A 15474-nucleotide genomic window follows, 5' to 3' on the forward strand; every position below is an offset into this window, starting at 1 on the left:
AACAATAAAATTAAAAAAAAAAAAATAAATCAAAAAACATACAAAAACAAATCAAAACAATTTTAGTTTTTTTTAATTTTAGTGTTTTGATTAAGATTGTCCCGTGTTTTTTTTTTGGCTGTGGTCACATGATGCTCCTTTGCTCTTATTTAAATGTAATATATTTTATGTTTTAGCATTGAGAAAGGGTATTACCCAAAAGCTTTGCTGTAATAAAGTGTGTTCTGATGGTGGACTGTGGATTTGAGTTGCCTTGCTGTTCTCCAGATATCACTGTATCAGCTGTTTCTTGGACTTCTTCAATAGTACCCAAGAGATCCCAAAGTACTCCTGGAAAGGAGGACAGGTGTTCCTGAGGATCCTGAGAAATTCCCATAAAAGGGGGAAAGAGATTTCCAGACCATGAAACCCAATTGGAGGACAATGGACAGAACCCAGAAGTCCTGAGTAATACTTAACTGAACCAGGAGAGAGACAGAAAGGCGAACAGAAAGTGGAATGTGGCCAGGAAGAACCGGGTAGTCAGACAGCACCTGATATAGCAGGAAAAGGAGACTCCTGAGGCACATAATTCTGAGTAGCTTTAGCAGGAGGAGCCCACTTCCCACCTTTCTTGCCCTTGGGGGGAGGGTGATAAATGCCTGTGAACGAAGGCTGGCTTACTGGTGTAATTTCTCTGAAACGCAGGAACAGGAGAAACAAAAACATGTTCCTGTAAAGTTTTACCATTATCCTGAAGGGACTTAAACAAATTAGTATAAGCTTCGCCAAACAAGTGTTTATTATCCAGAGGAGCATCCATCAACTTAGTCTTAATATCATCAAGCAAATATTGAAGCTGAAGCCAAGAATATCTTCTCATCACAGACCCAAAGGCAGCAGCCCTAGAGGAAGCATCTGCTGCATCATAACTACACCTGATGGAATTTCAAGTCACCTGGGAGGAAGTCTCTAACACGGAAGGAGCAGAATTTTTCCCTTCAGAGTCCGGAAGATCAGAAATTACCTGACAGGCCTGGGAAAGAAGAGTCAACATGTACCTGGACATATGGGTCTGATAACTGACAGCCCTAAAAGCCAAAGTAGCAGAGGTGTAAACCTTTCTCCCCAACCTTTCCATGGTTCTGTTATCTTCATCAGAAGGCAATAACTTGGGAGAAAGAAGCAACTGAACTGGCTTGTCAGAGGCAACAGACACCACCAGTCAGCAGAAAGGCACTTATAAAGAATTTTACAGTCCACAGACACCCTATAAAACCTATCATGTTTCTTGGGAGCAGGGGGTTGAGAGTCAGTCAGGAGTCTTAGACGGATTAGAAAAGGCATTCAACAATGCAGCCAAAATAGGCAGTACAGCAGAAGACCTGGGAGAGTCTATTTTCAGGAGCTCATAACTACTTTTCTGCACATATGAAACTTGAGCACAAACCCATTTAAAAAACTCCATCATTCTAGAGATTGTTCCCCCAAAAGAAATTTCCTCAAAAGGAGACTCAGCACTAGTAGATTCCTCTTCCTCAGACCCATAATCTAAAGGAGAGGGGAGTAGGCAATAACTGTAGTAGGAAATTCCTTGACAAAAATTTGAAGGAACGTCCTAGACCCCTCAGAAATAATTACCTGTGGTTCCCCTGAATGTCCACTGAGGACATCTGCAACGCCTCCAAGGACATCCCTAAGGTCAGATCCCCGCCAGCCACTAAAATGGTCACAGCCGAAGAATCCAACGAAGTAATGGGGTGAACGTTTGGGCTTTCACTCGCCTCAGAAGAGATGTCCTGCAAAGGCTGAACAGCAGAAGAATCTGGCCTAGACTTCTTGGCTACCTTCTTCACGGACGGCTGATCCTTGGCGAGGGAAGTTTCTTCCACAGTGACTTTAGCTAAAAGCTTAATATTTTGATTTGCTAGATACAAAACTAAAGAAGAAACCTGCTACAGAGGATTTTGGGAACAAAAGCTTGACAGATAACACAGCACGTATGGTTGTGGGAAGCACCAAGGCAAAACAAGCACTGCTTGTGACAATCTTTATGGTGGAATCTGTCTCCTATGGAATTTACCCTTCTTGGATTACATGAAACCCCACAAGCTACAAAATATGAAGATAAGATACAATAAACCCCAATCTGCCACGGCTTGGTGAACCAGGAACAGAACAGGCATTCAGACCAACGATTGAGAGATGGAGATTGGACTGGCAGCAAAGTAGTTCTGAGGATGGTACCTCCGGACCTCACCTTAATGACCTATGCTACGCATACCTTAAAGTAACCTGAACGTTTTGATATACTGGCTGGACATCAGTCCACCCTTGGCAGGGATCCTTACTGCAATGAATACCACAACAGTGAAATGGAAGGACATCCCAGTGTGCAAACTACACTAACAGTAAATTAAAATCACCACTGCACCAAAAAAAAAAAATGTTTAACCAAAGACTGCCTGACAACTCTAGCCATCACCTGCACCTAACCAGGAAAGACACTGATACAACTGCCTGCTTACTGTCTTTCCCCAATACATCTCAAACTGCAAATCTGTTTTTTGGCATACCTAGTAAATATCATTCACATGGTGTGCTACAGACCCTGATATACAATTATTTTTAAAGCATTTTATAAACCCAACTGCTTCAAACACGGCCACTATTCTTTTGTATCCAGATTCTGGCTTCTCTCTGCTACTGAAAAAAAGAATATTTATGGCATATAAAGTATAAAAACTTAAGGTCCCAAAGGTCTTCAAAAACATGGAAAAGAAAGAATTTTGGAACTGTGAATTACTTTATCCATGAATGGCTAAGTCCACAAAGAGTTCACAGTTGCTTTGTAGCTATCCACATTAGTAAAAACACATATTTCAGAACTTCTGCTTTCTAGTTAATCCATGCAAACATAAAAGTCTGTCATATACTAGCATTTCAATAGAAGAATAAATCCAACTCATAGTTACTTACCTTTCTGGCCAATCCCAGTGCTATGTAGCACTTTTCTCCTGGGTCCACTATTTCTACTTCAAAGTAATGGCTCCTGGTACACAAAGCATGTCTGGCTTGGGCGAGGCCCACATCCATTATACTTTTCCTTGCCAATATACTCCAACAGCTGCAAGCAAAACATGAGAATTCTGAAGCATGAAAAACAGGCCAAAACCAGCAAACATATATCTTAGACACAGGAGATGCAAACCCATTACTTTACATGAATGCAATTTATGGTGAGATTTTCCTTCTATCCTTTTAGAGTAAAGCAAGGTTAACATGTGGGGCACTATTGCGTTATGCCTGCAGCAGTACAGTTACAAATTCAAATCAAAGTCAGTACAATGTGCCATTGTCAGTCACTCACTGTTACATGCCAATAGCACCAGGCATCTGTCTCAGCGAGACCCTTTTGTAGGATGTCCACATCTTTTGGAGTTTTGATTATGGATCCTAGTTTGCAGTCATCTGCAAACTTCGTTAGCCAAAGACCTTCTGTGTTAGCCTGTACTTCAGAGAAGTAGATACCAAACAGGAGAGGACCCAGGACTGAACCCTGCGGTACTCCACTTGTTACTGGTCTGAAGTTGGATTTGGAGTCTGCTACTTTCACAGTGTGGTTTCTGTCAGTGAGCCAGTTGGCAACCCATCTTGTGACATAGGGATTTATACCTAGTTTAGTGAGTTTATCTATAATTCCAGAGTGGGGGATGGTATTGAAAGCCTTGGCGAGATCTAGATAGGCTGTGTGAACCACCTTACCCTCATCTACAGTTTTGGTGACTGCTTCAAAGAAGTCTATCAGGTTTAGGAGACATGATCTGTCTTTTACAAACACAAACTGGGTGGGGTCCTTAGTTTGGAGATTACCAATGTCATTGTTTATAAGTTCCATGATGATACATTCCATAGCCTTGCAGACCTGGCTCGTTAAGCTAATGGGGTGGAAGTTTCTAGGGTCTGTGATGGCTCCCCCTTTGTGTAGTGGGATATCCGTTGCTGTGCACCATTCAGTGGGCACATAGCCTGAGGTGAGGCTATGATTAAACATGGTACTTAGGTGGGGTGCCAGTAAGTTCTGTAGTTCATGTAGAACACAGCCTGGGATGTTGTCAGGTCCCATGGATGCTGTGTTCTTGGCTTTGGATAGTGTATTTTTTACCTGTGCAGCCGTGATTACAAGAACTTAGCATTCGTCTGGTATAGAGATGGACCCTTTAGGGGATGACAGGGGGGTACAGTTAGCACTGAAACTATCTGCCAGGATGTTGGCAAGATCAGTTGGTTTTGTATATTTAGTGCCATTGTGCTGTAACTCAGAGCAGATCGGAGTGTTGCCATTGAGATTCTTGACATAGCTATAGAATGCTTTGTGGTTGTCTTTAGAGTCGGTGGTGATTTTGTTTTCGCAACTAGCTTTGGTAGATTTTATGAGGAATCTCAACTTCTTACTGAGGCTGACCAGGGAGTTTTTCCAATCATGGGATTTTACTCTTTTTTGCAAGAGTTTCTTTCTTCTGTTGCAGTGTTTGTTTATGGCAGGGGACCACCAGATTGGCTTCCTTTTTTTGGAGGATGGCATCTTGGTTCTGTTAGGGATTGCATGATCCATGCACTTGTGTAAGTGCTTATAAAGTGCATTTGTGTAGGATTCAGCAGTCATACCTCTACTGTCCATCAGCATGGGTGTCGCAAAGTTTGCCACTTCTGTCTTAAAAAGTGTAAAGTTGGCTTTGGAGAAATTTTTTTACTGTGGTTTCCCTAATGGGGGGGTGGGGGAGGGATGTGGATGTCTAGGGTGATTAGCTTGTGGTCGGATCTGACCAACGAGGAATTGACCTCTGGTGTGGAGCATCGGTTGCCCATGTTGGTAATAACCAGGTCTAGGATATTGCTGCCCCTGGTGGGGGTGTGGATAAGTTGATCCAAGGCACTGGAATTTATGAATTCCAGAAAACGCTGAGCACAAGAGTTGGTACATGAGTAGTTTTCCCAGTTAATGGTGGGGTAGTTGAAATTGCCCATTATTAGGGTGTTAGGTTGTACCCTAATAATTTCCAGTGTATCAAGAAATGAGGAGTGGGAATCCTGGGGCATGGTGCGGGATCTGTAGTAAGCTACAATTTGGATTGCGGTCTTGCCCACAGTTAGTTGCACTTGGATATTCTCGGATGCATTATGCTGAGCAACTAACCTGGAGGTGTGAATATCCTTAATGAACATGGACATGCCTCCGCCTTTAGTGTTTTGGTCCAGGTTCGGTGGCCGAAAGGTGTCATATGAATTATAGCCTGGTAATGTAGGGGTACTCTCTGGAGCCTTGAACCAGGTCTCTGTCACTACACAGATGTCGATGTTCTCTATTTTAAGGAGTGCCTCGAGTGAGTGCATTTTGAGGTTTCGACTTCTAGCACTGAGTAGCAATACCCTCAGATTTTTCTTGCTTGTACCGGTTACGGTGGTGAATTTGTCATTTGAACATTGCCTAAAAAAGGCACTATAGGGGTGGCTAGAGCCTTAGCCAGTACCTGGAATCCCAGGGGCAACAGGTGCAGGCCATCTCTGGCAAAGCATTGTGGTTTGTCGTTCATGTCATTCCAGGCTTTCCCCTCGTCTAAAGCCTTGGTAACTGTCTCAAAGAAGTTCACCATGTTTAGGAGGCATGATCTGCCCTTAACAAAGCCAAACTGGGTAGGGTCCAATGTTTGAAGGTTCCCAATGTCTCTGTTAATGAATTCCATGATGATGTGCTCCATAGCCTTGCAGACCAGGCTAGTCAGGCTTATAGGGCGATAGTTCCCGGGGTCCATTGTGGCTCCACCTTTGTGGGATAACTGTTGCTGAGCACCACTCTATGGGTACGTAGCCTGTAGAGAGGCTGAGTTTGAACAGTGTGTTTAGGACAGGGGTTAGTTCATTTTGGAGCTCGTGTAAGACACAGCCTGGGACACCGTCTGATCCCATTGAAGCTGTATTTTTGGCTTTGGATAGGGCTGTTTTAACCTGTGTGTCAGAGATTGCCGGGGCACTACACTCCTCTGGTATGGTTATGGGCCCTTTAAGGGGTGAGAGGGGGTGAAGTTTGCACTAAACCTGTCTGCCAGAATGTTGGCAATATCAGTTGGTACAGTGTATTTTGTGTCATTCTGCACCAACTCAGAGCAGATCTGAGAGTTTCCACTTAGGTTCTTGGCATAGCTAAAGAACGCTTTGTGATTATCTTTGGAGTCCTTGACAATTTTTCTTTCGAAGCTAGCCTTTTGATGATTTTATGAGGGATCATACTTTCTTGCTGATACTGACCAGGGATGTTGTCTTTCCTTCTTGGGATTTTACTCCTTTCTGCACTAGTTTCCTCCTTCTACTTTATAGTTTGTTTATGGCAGGGGTTCACCAGATTGTTTTCCTTTTCTTGGAGGAGTGAGTCTTGGTTTTGCTTGGGATAGCATGATCCATACATTCTTGCAGGTGCTCATAGAGTGCCTTTGTAAGGGATTCAGCAGATTGGGCAGCATTGTCCTTTAGCATGGGGGCTGTGAACCTTTCCACCTCAGTCTTAAGTAACGTGAAGTTTGCTTTTGAAAAGTTTTTCACAGTGGTTTCCTTGATTGGGGGTGGGAGCGGAGTATGGATATCCAGAGTGATTAGTGTACGGTCTGATCTAATCTGCAAGGGTTTGACCTCCGGTGTAGAACACTGGTCGCCCATGTTGGTGATGACCAGGTCCAATATGTTGTCACCTCTGGTGGGGGTGTTGACCAGTTGATCCAGGGCGTTCGAGTTTATAAATTCTAGGAAGTGTTGGGCAAGGGAGTTAGTACTTGAGTAGTTCTCCCAGTTAATATTTGGGTAATTGAAATCACCCAATATTAGGGAGTTTGGTAGGACCTTCATAGTTTTCAGTGTCTCCAGAAATGCGGAATGGGGGTCCTGGGTCATGGTGGGTGATCTGTAGCAAGCTACAATTTGAACTGCAGTTTTGCCTGTTGTTAGTTGCACATGGATGATCTCTGAGGCATTGCGCTGTGCCACTAACCTGGAGGTGTGGGTATCCTTGATGAATATAGATACCCCCTACTTTTTGTGTTTCGGTCCGGGTTCTGTGGCCGAAAAGTATGGTACGAATTATAGCCTGGTAGTGCTGGGGTGCTCTCTGGAGCCTTAAAGCAGGTTTCTGTTACTGCACAGATATTGATATTCTCCATACTGAGGAGTGCCTTGAGTGCATGCATTTTGAGGTTTACACTTCTGGCGTTGAGTAGCATTACCCTCAGTTTTTGGTTACTTGTGCTACTTTCGGTGATGGGTTTGTCATTTGAGCCTTGCCTATAAAAGGCAGTATGGGGGTGGCAAAAGCCTTGGCCAGTATTCGAAAGCCTAAGGGTGACAGGTGCAAGCCATCTCTTGCGAAGCAACGTGGCTTATTGAGCATGTCATCCCAGGTGGACAGATACTGGATCCCCTTTGAATGACACCAGAAACTTAGCCAATTGTTGAAATTGATAATTTTTTCTTTATACTGTGGCATCATTCTTGGTGAGGGCAGGATGCTACTCAGGGTCAGGGTCATACTGGCCTGGGCTACGTGATCAGAGAGCTCTTCCATGTCTCTTTTCATGTAGTCCAGTACAATAATACACTTTGACTTCTCCCCATGCTCTACCAGAAGCACCAGAAAAGGAACTAGTCAAATGTCTACTGGTGAATATTTTCTCTCAATTATGAACATGAATGTCTGAAAATGTATTTAACCTAAAGGTATATTTATTCTTAACAGTAATCTTCTAATGTATGTTTACTATGGCTAAGAAAGATCAAATTGCAAGGATGGTCTGGATATGTGTGCAGGGCTGGGGAGAGGGTGATGCAACCTCCATATCTGCAGGGCTATTTAAAATACTTTTAGCATGCACATATGTTTTCAGTAAGAGAAGGAACTGCTTTGAAGTTTTACTAGGTCAGGTTTTTCACTTTTAACTAGCGTTCCACTTTCTTCATATTTCAGCCATACCTTCTATGTCAGACTGCCAAAGGCCGAGAAAAACATGATGCAGTCAGCTATGACAGATACAGAAGATTACGAGCAGGTCACCTGTCATAATCTGCTTATTACGTGTTTGAGACATGGATGTCAAGAAATTCACCTCAAGAGCAAAGCTCGAGCAGTGAATTTTGACAGCCATGTTGAGAACACATAATTAAGGGTTATGATTAGAGACCTGATTATAACTCTAGTGCATTGAGCTTTATCTGGTCCATCTACAGCTGATTACAAAAAAAAAGCATTAAATATTATGTTGGCTTTCAAAACCATAAAGCACTTAGTGTTGCAGCGTAACTCAGATCTCTTCTGTTCACATTTTCATGCCTCTCAACTGTCCAAATTTTCACAGAATGCTCAGCTTTTTGCCTCATGTTTCGTCTGTTCCTCATAAAATTTGTTGTTCTCAAGAAAATCATGGAGGACTAAAATCATGACATTTATCTGAGTTTCAAACTTCGTATACTTTGGAAAATACAAGCAAATAAAAATTCTGTTATTCTAACAACTTTCTAAGTTTATAAGAGAAAGTCAGGGGCCCATTACTGGCACAGACAGCAGGGAGAAACAAACTGCTGCTTCATTTGGTGGTCAGCTTGCAGATGACAGCCTAGTGAGAGACTGGACCTTAACAAGTTAAGTGCTATAGTAGCACTTAACTGATTTGCCTTTTTCAATACATGGAGGCATAATCACAGCTATCCATGCACAACATAAATGTTACACAGGGATATCCCAACACATGACATAAATGTAACTGAGCAATGTATTGCAGGGGACTGTACTTCAATCAAATACTGAATATTATGAGAGGTTTATAGGGTTATCATCTCAGTCTCCTCAAGGAATGCCAAATCATTTTTAATAAACACAGCATTACTGGGGCTTATAAGATGGCTGCACACTGATCAACAGTTTAATTTCAGCTCTCCCACTGTGAAAAAGTAACTGAGAAATAAGAGCTAGTAGTTCTGCCAGACTGAGTAAAATTCAGTTACTGGCTATTAAGTACACTGTCTGGGTGCCAGCAAAGAAGAAATTTAGTGAACCCGAAGGAAAGCCAACTAGAAAAGGTGAAGAGAAAATACTGACTGGGAATAATCTTACAGCTGTTCAGCAGAAAGCAGCTGAAGCCTCAGCTTTGGTACAAGGGATGGCTTAAAGCAATTTAGAGGAAAAGTAAATAAAATGCACTCAGAGCTAATTAAAATAAATAAAACATTGAAGGATTATATAAACCCAAATAAAAAAGAGGCTAGAAACAATAGAAGCTTCAAGTAGCTATTCAGATGAACTAATAAAACTGCAAAAATCAGAGGCTGAAATTAAGAAAAGTTTAGCTGAGTATGACACTTTTCAAGAAAAGCTGCTTCAAAAAATGGTAGATTTAGAAGACAGACTGCACACAGAAAACATAAGACTTTCTGCTGTACCAGAGAAACTAGAAGGAACAGACTATATTCATTTTATAAAGGCACAAATAAGCAACTGGCTGGATCTCCATAACAGGATCTGTTACTTAATAGGGCACATTCAGTGTATGCTCTAAACCTGGCCACGAGAAAGCAGCCAAGACTTCTAATAGTAAAGATGCAATCATACCAAAAGGGAGAGTTAATCCTGGCAAAGCTGAGGCAGAAGGGAAAAGTATTAAAACTGGAGACAGTAGAGTGTCTGTGGAAAATGATTGGTCACTGTACACCAGGCAGAAAAGACTTTATCCCAGCAATCAGGGAATGTCAACAGACTGGTGTGAGATTCAAGCTGCTGTATCCAACTGTCTTCAGAATTTTTTCCTAGGGCATGACTAAAAGAATCAGGAGTACCTTGGACTCAAACAAGAGTCTGGTGTTGGGAGATGGTGGTGTTCAGGATAAAGACCAGCAACACTGAAATTAGTGAATAAAATTGAGAATATAAAGCTTCAATCACATTTGTGAAATATGGCTTTACCAGAAAAAGTGGCTGAAAAATACTGGAAGTTAGCTGACTTAGTTAAAGATGTTGGGTGGACTGTAAATCATATAACCCGAAATTTTGTCTTTAGTGTTAAGAAGAACTCTAAAAGGGGAAAAAAGTAACTAAGTAAAATTATTTTTGTTCTTAACAGTATTTGTATATGCCTCACAGCAAGAGGTTCTCCGGTTCGATTCTCGGCTGGGGTGCCTTCTGTGTGGAGTCTGCATGCCCACCCTGAGGTCACGTGGGTTTCCTCCGGGTGCTCCGGTTTCCTCCCACATCCCAAAAGACATGCTGTAGGTGGATTGGACACTCTAAATTTGCCCTAGGCATGAGTGTGTGCATGTGTGTGCCTTCTGTGGAAGGTTGGGCGCAAAGCTGGCAACTCGACACTGTAAAACTCCACTGCCAATCATGAGCAGACAGGTGATCCGCTGTGGCAACCCCTAACCGGGAAAAGCCAAAAGAAGAAGAACAGTATTTGTATACAACATGTCATGATATAAACTATATGCTATATAATGAAGTAGTTTTGTGTAGTATGCAAGTATTTTAAATGTAAGAGTAAGGGTGAGTCTTTTCAGTGAATTGTTGTATGTGATAAAGATATTAAAGAAAACAAGTATGTTTTTAGTTGTAATAAATACAGGCTTTACAATATAAAAAAAAGAAGAAAGACTGGAAAAAAGCAAGTTCAAGTTAATATGCTGCAATATCGGGCTGCTGAGGTGGGGTGTTAAAATGCAGTAATTATATTATGTCATAGTATATTATTTTATTTTACATATTACATTATACTACATTATATTATATGTAGAGTAGAGATGCTTTCTCTTATTTTTGCAAAGGTGAATGGATTAATGCCCTTGGCGTAATCTAAAAACAAGTGTTTTCTGTAAGCAAGTAGGCTTGAAAAATCAGACAAAATGCTGAGAGCTATGAGAAGTGCTATGTTTCTTGCATACACAATGATATTAGCTTTTTTCCTTAGTAAATGTTCAGTGGGAGTCAAAAAGTCTGCAGCTGAAGGCAGCTGAACATTCTGTGAAACTGACAAAGATTCCTTCATGTATCTGCTGAGTTTTTTTCTCATTGCTATGTTTTCATGGAAACAAGTTGCATCAAGGTGTAGGCAATTAATCTTGAGAGTTCTGAGCTTTCTTTGCTAAGGAAATCCAGAATTTAGAGGTAAAAGGGTGAGCAGTTCAGTAATGAATAAAGCTTGAAATTACTGAAGTGAATATGAGATAGCAGCATTATATAATGAAGCCGCGGTGGTGCAGCGGTAGAGTTGTCGCCTCACAGCAACAGGTTCTCCTGTTCAATTCTTGGCTTGAGTGCCTTCTGTTTGGAGTCTGCATGTCCTCCCTGCGGTTGAGTGGCATTCGAAAGACATGCGCAAATAGGCGTGCCTTCGTTGAAGGTTGGACGTTGAGTTGGCACCTCGGCACTGTAAACATCTACTGCCAATCATTAGCGGACCGGAGTTCCATTGTGGCAACCCCTAACTGGGAAATACTGAAAGAAGAACAATAGAACAGAGTATAATTTAATTTTATTTGAGGAGCCAAATGCACTTTTTCTTAAGGTTAAAAGTTAATGCCTTCTGAAAGCATAAACACAGTTTTTCACATCTGGGAGTGGAATAGAGACAAGAAAAAGAACAGACATGAATCTGCATAAGTTGGAGCGCAGGCTGTAATATGCCTTTTAGTAGGGATAACCTTAATTTTAGGTTAGGTAATGTATGTGAGTGTAACTGTATTTGGGGCAACTGTTCTTACCTGGCGAGTTAAACTATTTCTTTGAAGATATGCATAGTTTTGAATGTTTGCTCTAAGTCAATAGGTTATATAGGCATTATGAAAATGTATTTAGTTTTTTGTTTGAGAGTTGTCATTAAAACAAAGTTCTGAAAATGTGACATAGGTTCAAATGGAGACGACAAGAAATAACTGTATAAAAGACCTGCCAAACAGAAGTGTGCGAATGTAAAACAAAAGTTGGAAAAACACATTCAAAAAAGCTGCCATGTACAACAGGTGGGAATAATAACTTCTTATCACTATGGCAACAATATCCATATTATCTTGGAATGTAACAGGCCTTACAGGTATAGACAAAAAGGTAAGAGTATTGAATTATATTAAGAATGGCAGAGTGCAAATGTCAAAATATCAGGGACAAAGGAAACAGGGAGCAATTATACTAACTGCTAGAGGAGCTCCAACAGTGACAGAAGAGAAAAAAAAAGATAATTATGATAGACTTGTAGTAAGGGACTAAGTGGGAAGGATTATACTGGCATGTATTTATATTTCACCAAAAACTGCTATTATGGCTCTTAATAAAATTTTAGGAGAAGTAATGAATTTTTGGTAGGGACTATTATTTATAGGTTGGAAATGGAACTTGATTTCCAACAGTGACTATGTATCTGAGGGGATCCAGAAGGGAAAAACATAATAGAATAGGGAAGCCTTCTGAAAACAAAATTAAAATATTTGTTAGGGAAAACATGAATTCAGTAGTAGGCATTCAAGAGAGAATTTAGATATTATTCCTCAAGGTACAAAAACTGGGCTAGATTAGACAGAAATTACATTTCACTGGAATGTGTGAACTTGCTTTGACACATAAATAATAACTGTGTCAGAGAATGTACCAATAAAAACCATGATAAAAATGCAGGGTAATAAAGTAAAGATGAGGAACATGTGCTTCCCCAACTTATCTGTTAAAAGAGAGGAATTTAAGGAACGGATAATGGAAATTATTCAAGAGTCAATACAGAAAATAGAAATTTCTTCAATAGTTACCGCTAGGGAGTGGGCTAAAATGAAAATGGAGTTAAAAAATAAGGTAGAAATAAAGAGATATGGTCAAGAAGTAATAAGAATCATTTAAAGAGGCTGACAAAGGTTAAAGTGTTGCAGAATAAAGGGGATATTACAGAACAAGAAGAGGTGCAACTGCAGACTGCTAAAGAGAAAATAAGAGTACCTGGATAATATACACGAGTTAAAAAAAACTTCTGTTAAACAACTATTTTTGATAACTCCAGAGCACAACTTTTAGCAGAATGACAAAGGCAACAGAAAGAAGGAAGGATTGTCGCCAAATTTAGGGAGCCTATAACAAGAAAAATAACTAGAGATCCTGCTGAGGTATCAGAAATATTTCAGAAATGTTAAGAAAACTTGTATAAAGTAAAGACTTATGTAAATCAAGAAAGAGCACAAATGAAAACATTTACGGAAGACTTAAGTATGCCAATGTTAGAGGTAGGTGAGGCTCAACAATTAACAGGTAAGATATGTGATAAGATAAAAAAGGTGATAAATCAATCTGCAGGAAAGTTTCCAAAAACAGACAGTATTCCTGTGTAAGCTTGGAAGTTAGGATGGGAGAAAGTGATAAAGATCTTGAATGTTTTAATAGTATCGCAACAGGAGGGGAAGCACCAATATCTTGGAAGAAAGCTGTGGTGGTAGTAATACCTAAAGATGGCAAAGGCCTGTCTTACCCAGCTTCACACAGACCCATTTCAATTATTATGATTTTAAAGTGTTTATGCCTTTACTAGCTAAAAGAATGGCAAAGGTGTTGCCAAATTTGACAGATATGGATCAATGCAGTTTTGTGGAGAGGAAACAAACACTTGACAACATTAATAGAACAGTGATGATCCAGAAGGAAGCATAATCTAAGTACTGCTGCTGTTGGCGAGTCTTAATACAGATAAGCATTTGAAAGAGTACACTAGGATGTTATAAGTAGGGCAACAGAAGCATTTGCATTCCTTAATACAATAAGGTTAATTAGGAGGTTATATGAAGGATTAGAGGGAAGATTTAAAGTGGGTGGGTTTCCCACTGATAAGTTGCGTCTGAAAAGAAGAACCAGACAGGGATATCCTCTTTCCCCATGGTTATTTCCTTTATATTTAGAGCCACTGGCAGAGAATCTAGAAAAGTTGTGATATAAAATGAATGAAGATAAAACAAAGGCTACAGCTTTAAATTATGTACAAAAACATAAAACTGGTTCAGGAATAATCAAATTTATGAGAACATAAGATGAAGTTGTGAAGATATGTAAAGGTTGCCAGCCTAGCCAGATAGAATTTTGAAGATAATTATGTCATTTGTAAATAAATGTAAGCCACAGGCTTGTTCTCTTAAATGTGAAAAGACTGTATTGGATGTTGAACTGAAAAAAAAAATGTAACAACAGTGCACTCTGCTGTAAGAAAGCTGACAGGTCAAGCATTTCATGACTGTCTTTGATCTCAGGGCTTGGAGCAGAGATGTTTGGATGAAGGAATTCTGGTTATTGTTTTGAGACCAGACTTAATTGCTAGAATTTGCATGTATAATTTCTTTTATTGCTTTGGCTTCCTGACCAGCTGCAAAATCAAAGGTGCTATTAACCTCTAAGTTTCTGTTAGTCTGGGAGCCAGAAAGAAATGATGTCATCTGAAATGAATCAGTGGTACTGTGTTATCAATTTAAGGACTGAAAGAATGATGGCATTTAGCATTTGTCTTGAGAACATCCAACTCACCGGCACTCTACCTGTGTTCTATATGTCAGTTTATATTAGAACTGTGTTTTCTCTTAGAAATAGCTAGGAACTAGGAAGATTAGATTAATTGTTTTCTGTATTGATGTCAGAACTTTTCTTCTGTATTATTTTAAGTATTTCTCTGTGATTTCTGAACTCGACGAGCACTATGTAGTAAGAAGTATTGTCTTGTGTTTTTATTATTTATTATTAAATATTTTTAAACATTTCAACTGTGACTGTTTTGTGTAGAGATAATTTAAGCTGTAGAGTACATTGTATGTATATAGTGACACTGTCCAAGTCACTTCAAATAAGCCTTGACTGTTCAGTTGCACTTACCATTTGGATAATAATATTGCACAGTATAATTGGACACCCTTTCAAAAAGGCCTTTTGGTAGCTCATAAATGCTAGTGGGTGGTGGCAGTGATTTCTACTGTATAGTCTGGGTAAAAGGGGCACAGCTGGAGAGCCTGTGCCAGCCTTCCCCAGGAGGGTCTGTGTAGTTGTATATAACTCTTATCTCAAAGTGTGTGTGTGTGCGCGCGCGCGCACCAGCTACTTGGGCAGGGACACAAAGCACTCATTGTACAGAGAGGGTGCTGTAGGTTTTAGCTTGCCCACTAGGCTGAGATCTGGACCCTATAGCTGTGCCAGTGGGAAGTTTTATTGGGACCTGGAGAGAAAGGGAGAAACCAGCCCCAGACTGACTGTGATCTCTATGTGCTCTTAAAAAAAATTATATTTTACTGCTTGTGTATTTATTATCCTTTCCCTATATGGACGCCCCTCACTGGTGTGAGTGGTGAGGATTGAGGCTCCTTGACTGCTGGGGCCAGTGCACGGGGATCACAGAAGTACTTAGGGGTACAGATTAAAAAGACTTCTATTGTGGCAGCTAAGGCTATGTTGGAAGAAACTAA

General features: G+C 40.4%; 1 protein-coding gene across 1 annotated transcript in view; it reads right to left on the bottom strand.

Moving 5' to 3' along the window:
• Positions 1 to 15474, bottom strand: part of SPRYD3 (SPRY domain containing 3) — a 2261394-nt gene that overhangs the window by 420352 nt on the left and 1825568 nt on the right. Inside the window, 2 exon segments of the mRNA XM_044083977.1 lie at positions 2959 to 3085; positions 3087 to 3106. Of these exon segments, the coding sequence (XP_043939912.1) occupies positions 2959 to 3085; positions 3087 to 3106 (147 nt within the window).

The sequence above is a fragment of the Protopterus annectens genome, chromosome 9.part0 (genome assembly GCF_019279795.1).
Source record: "Protopterus annectens isolate FY-2018-M chromosome 9.part0, PAN1.0, whole genome shotgun sequence".
NCBI classification, from domain to species: Eukaryota; Metazoa; Chordata; order Ceratodontiformes; family Protopteridae; genus Protopterus; species Protopterus annectens.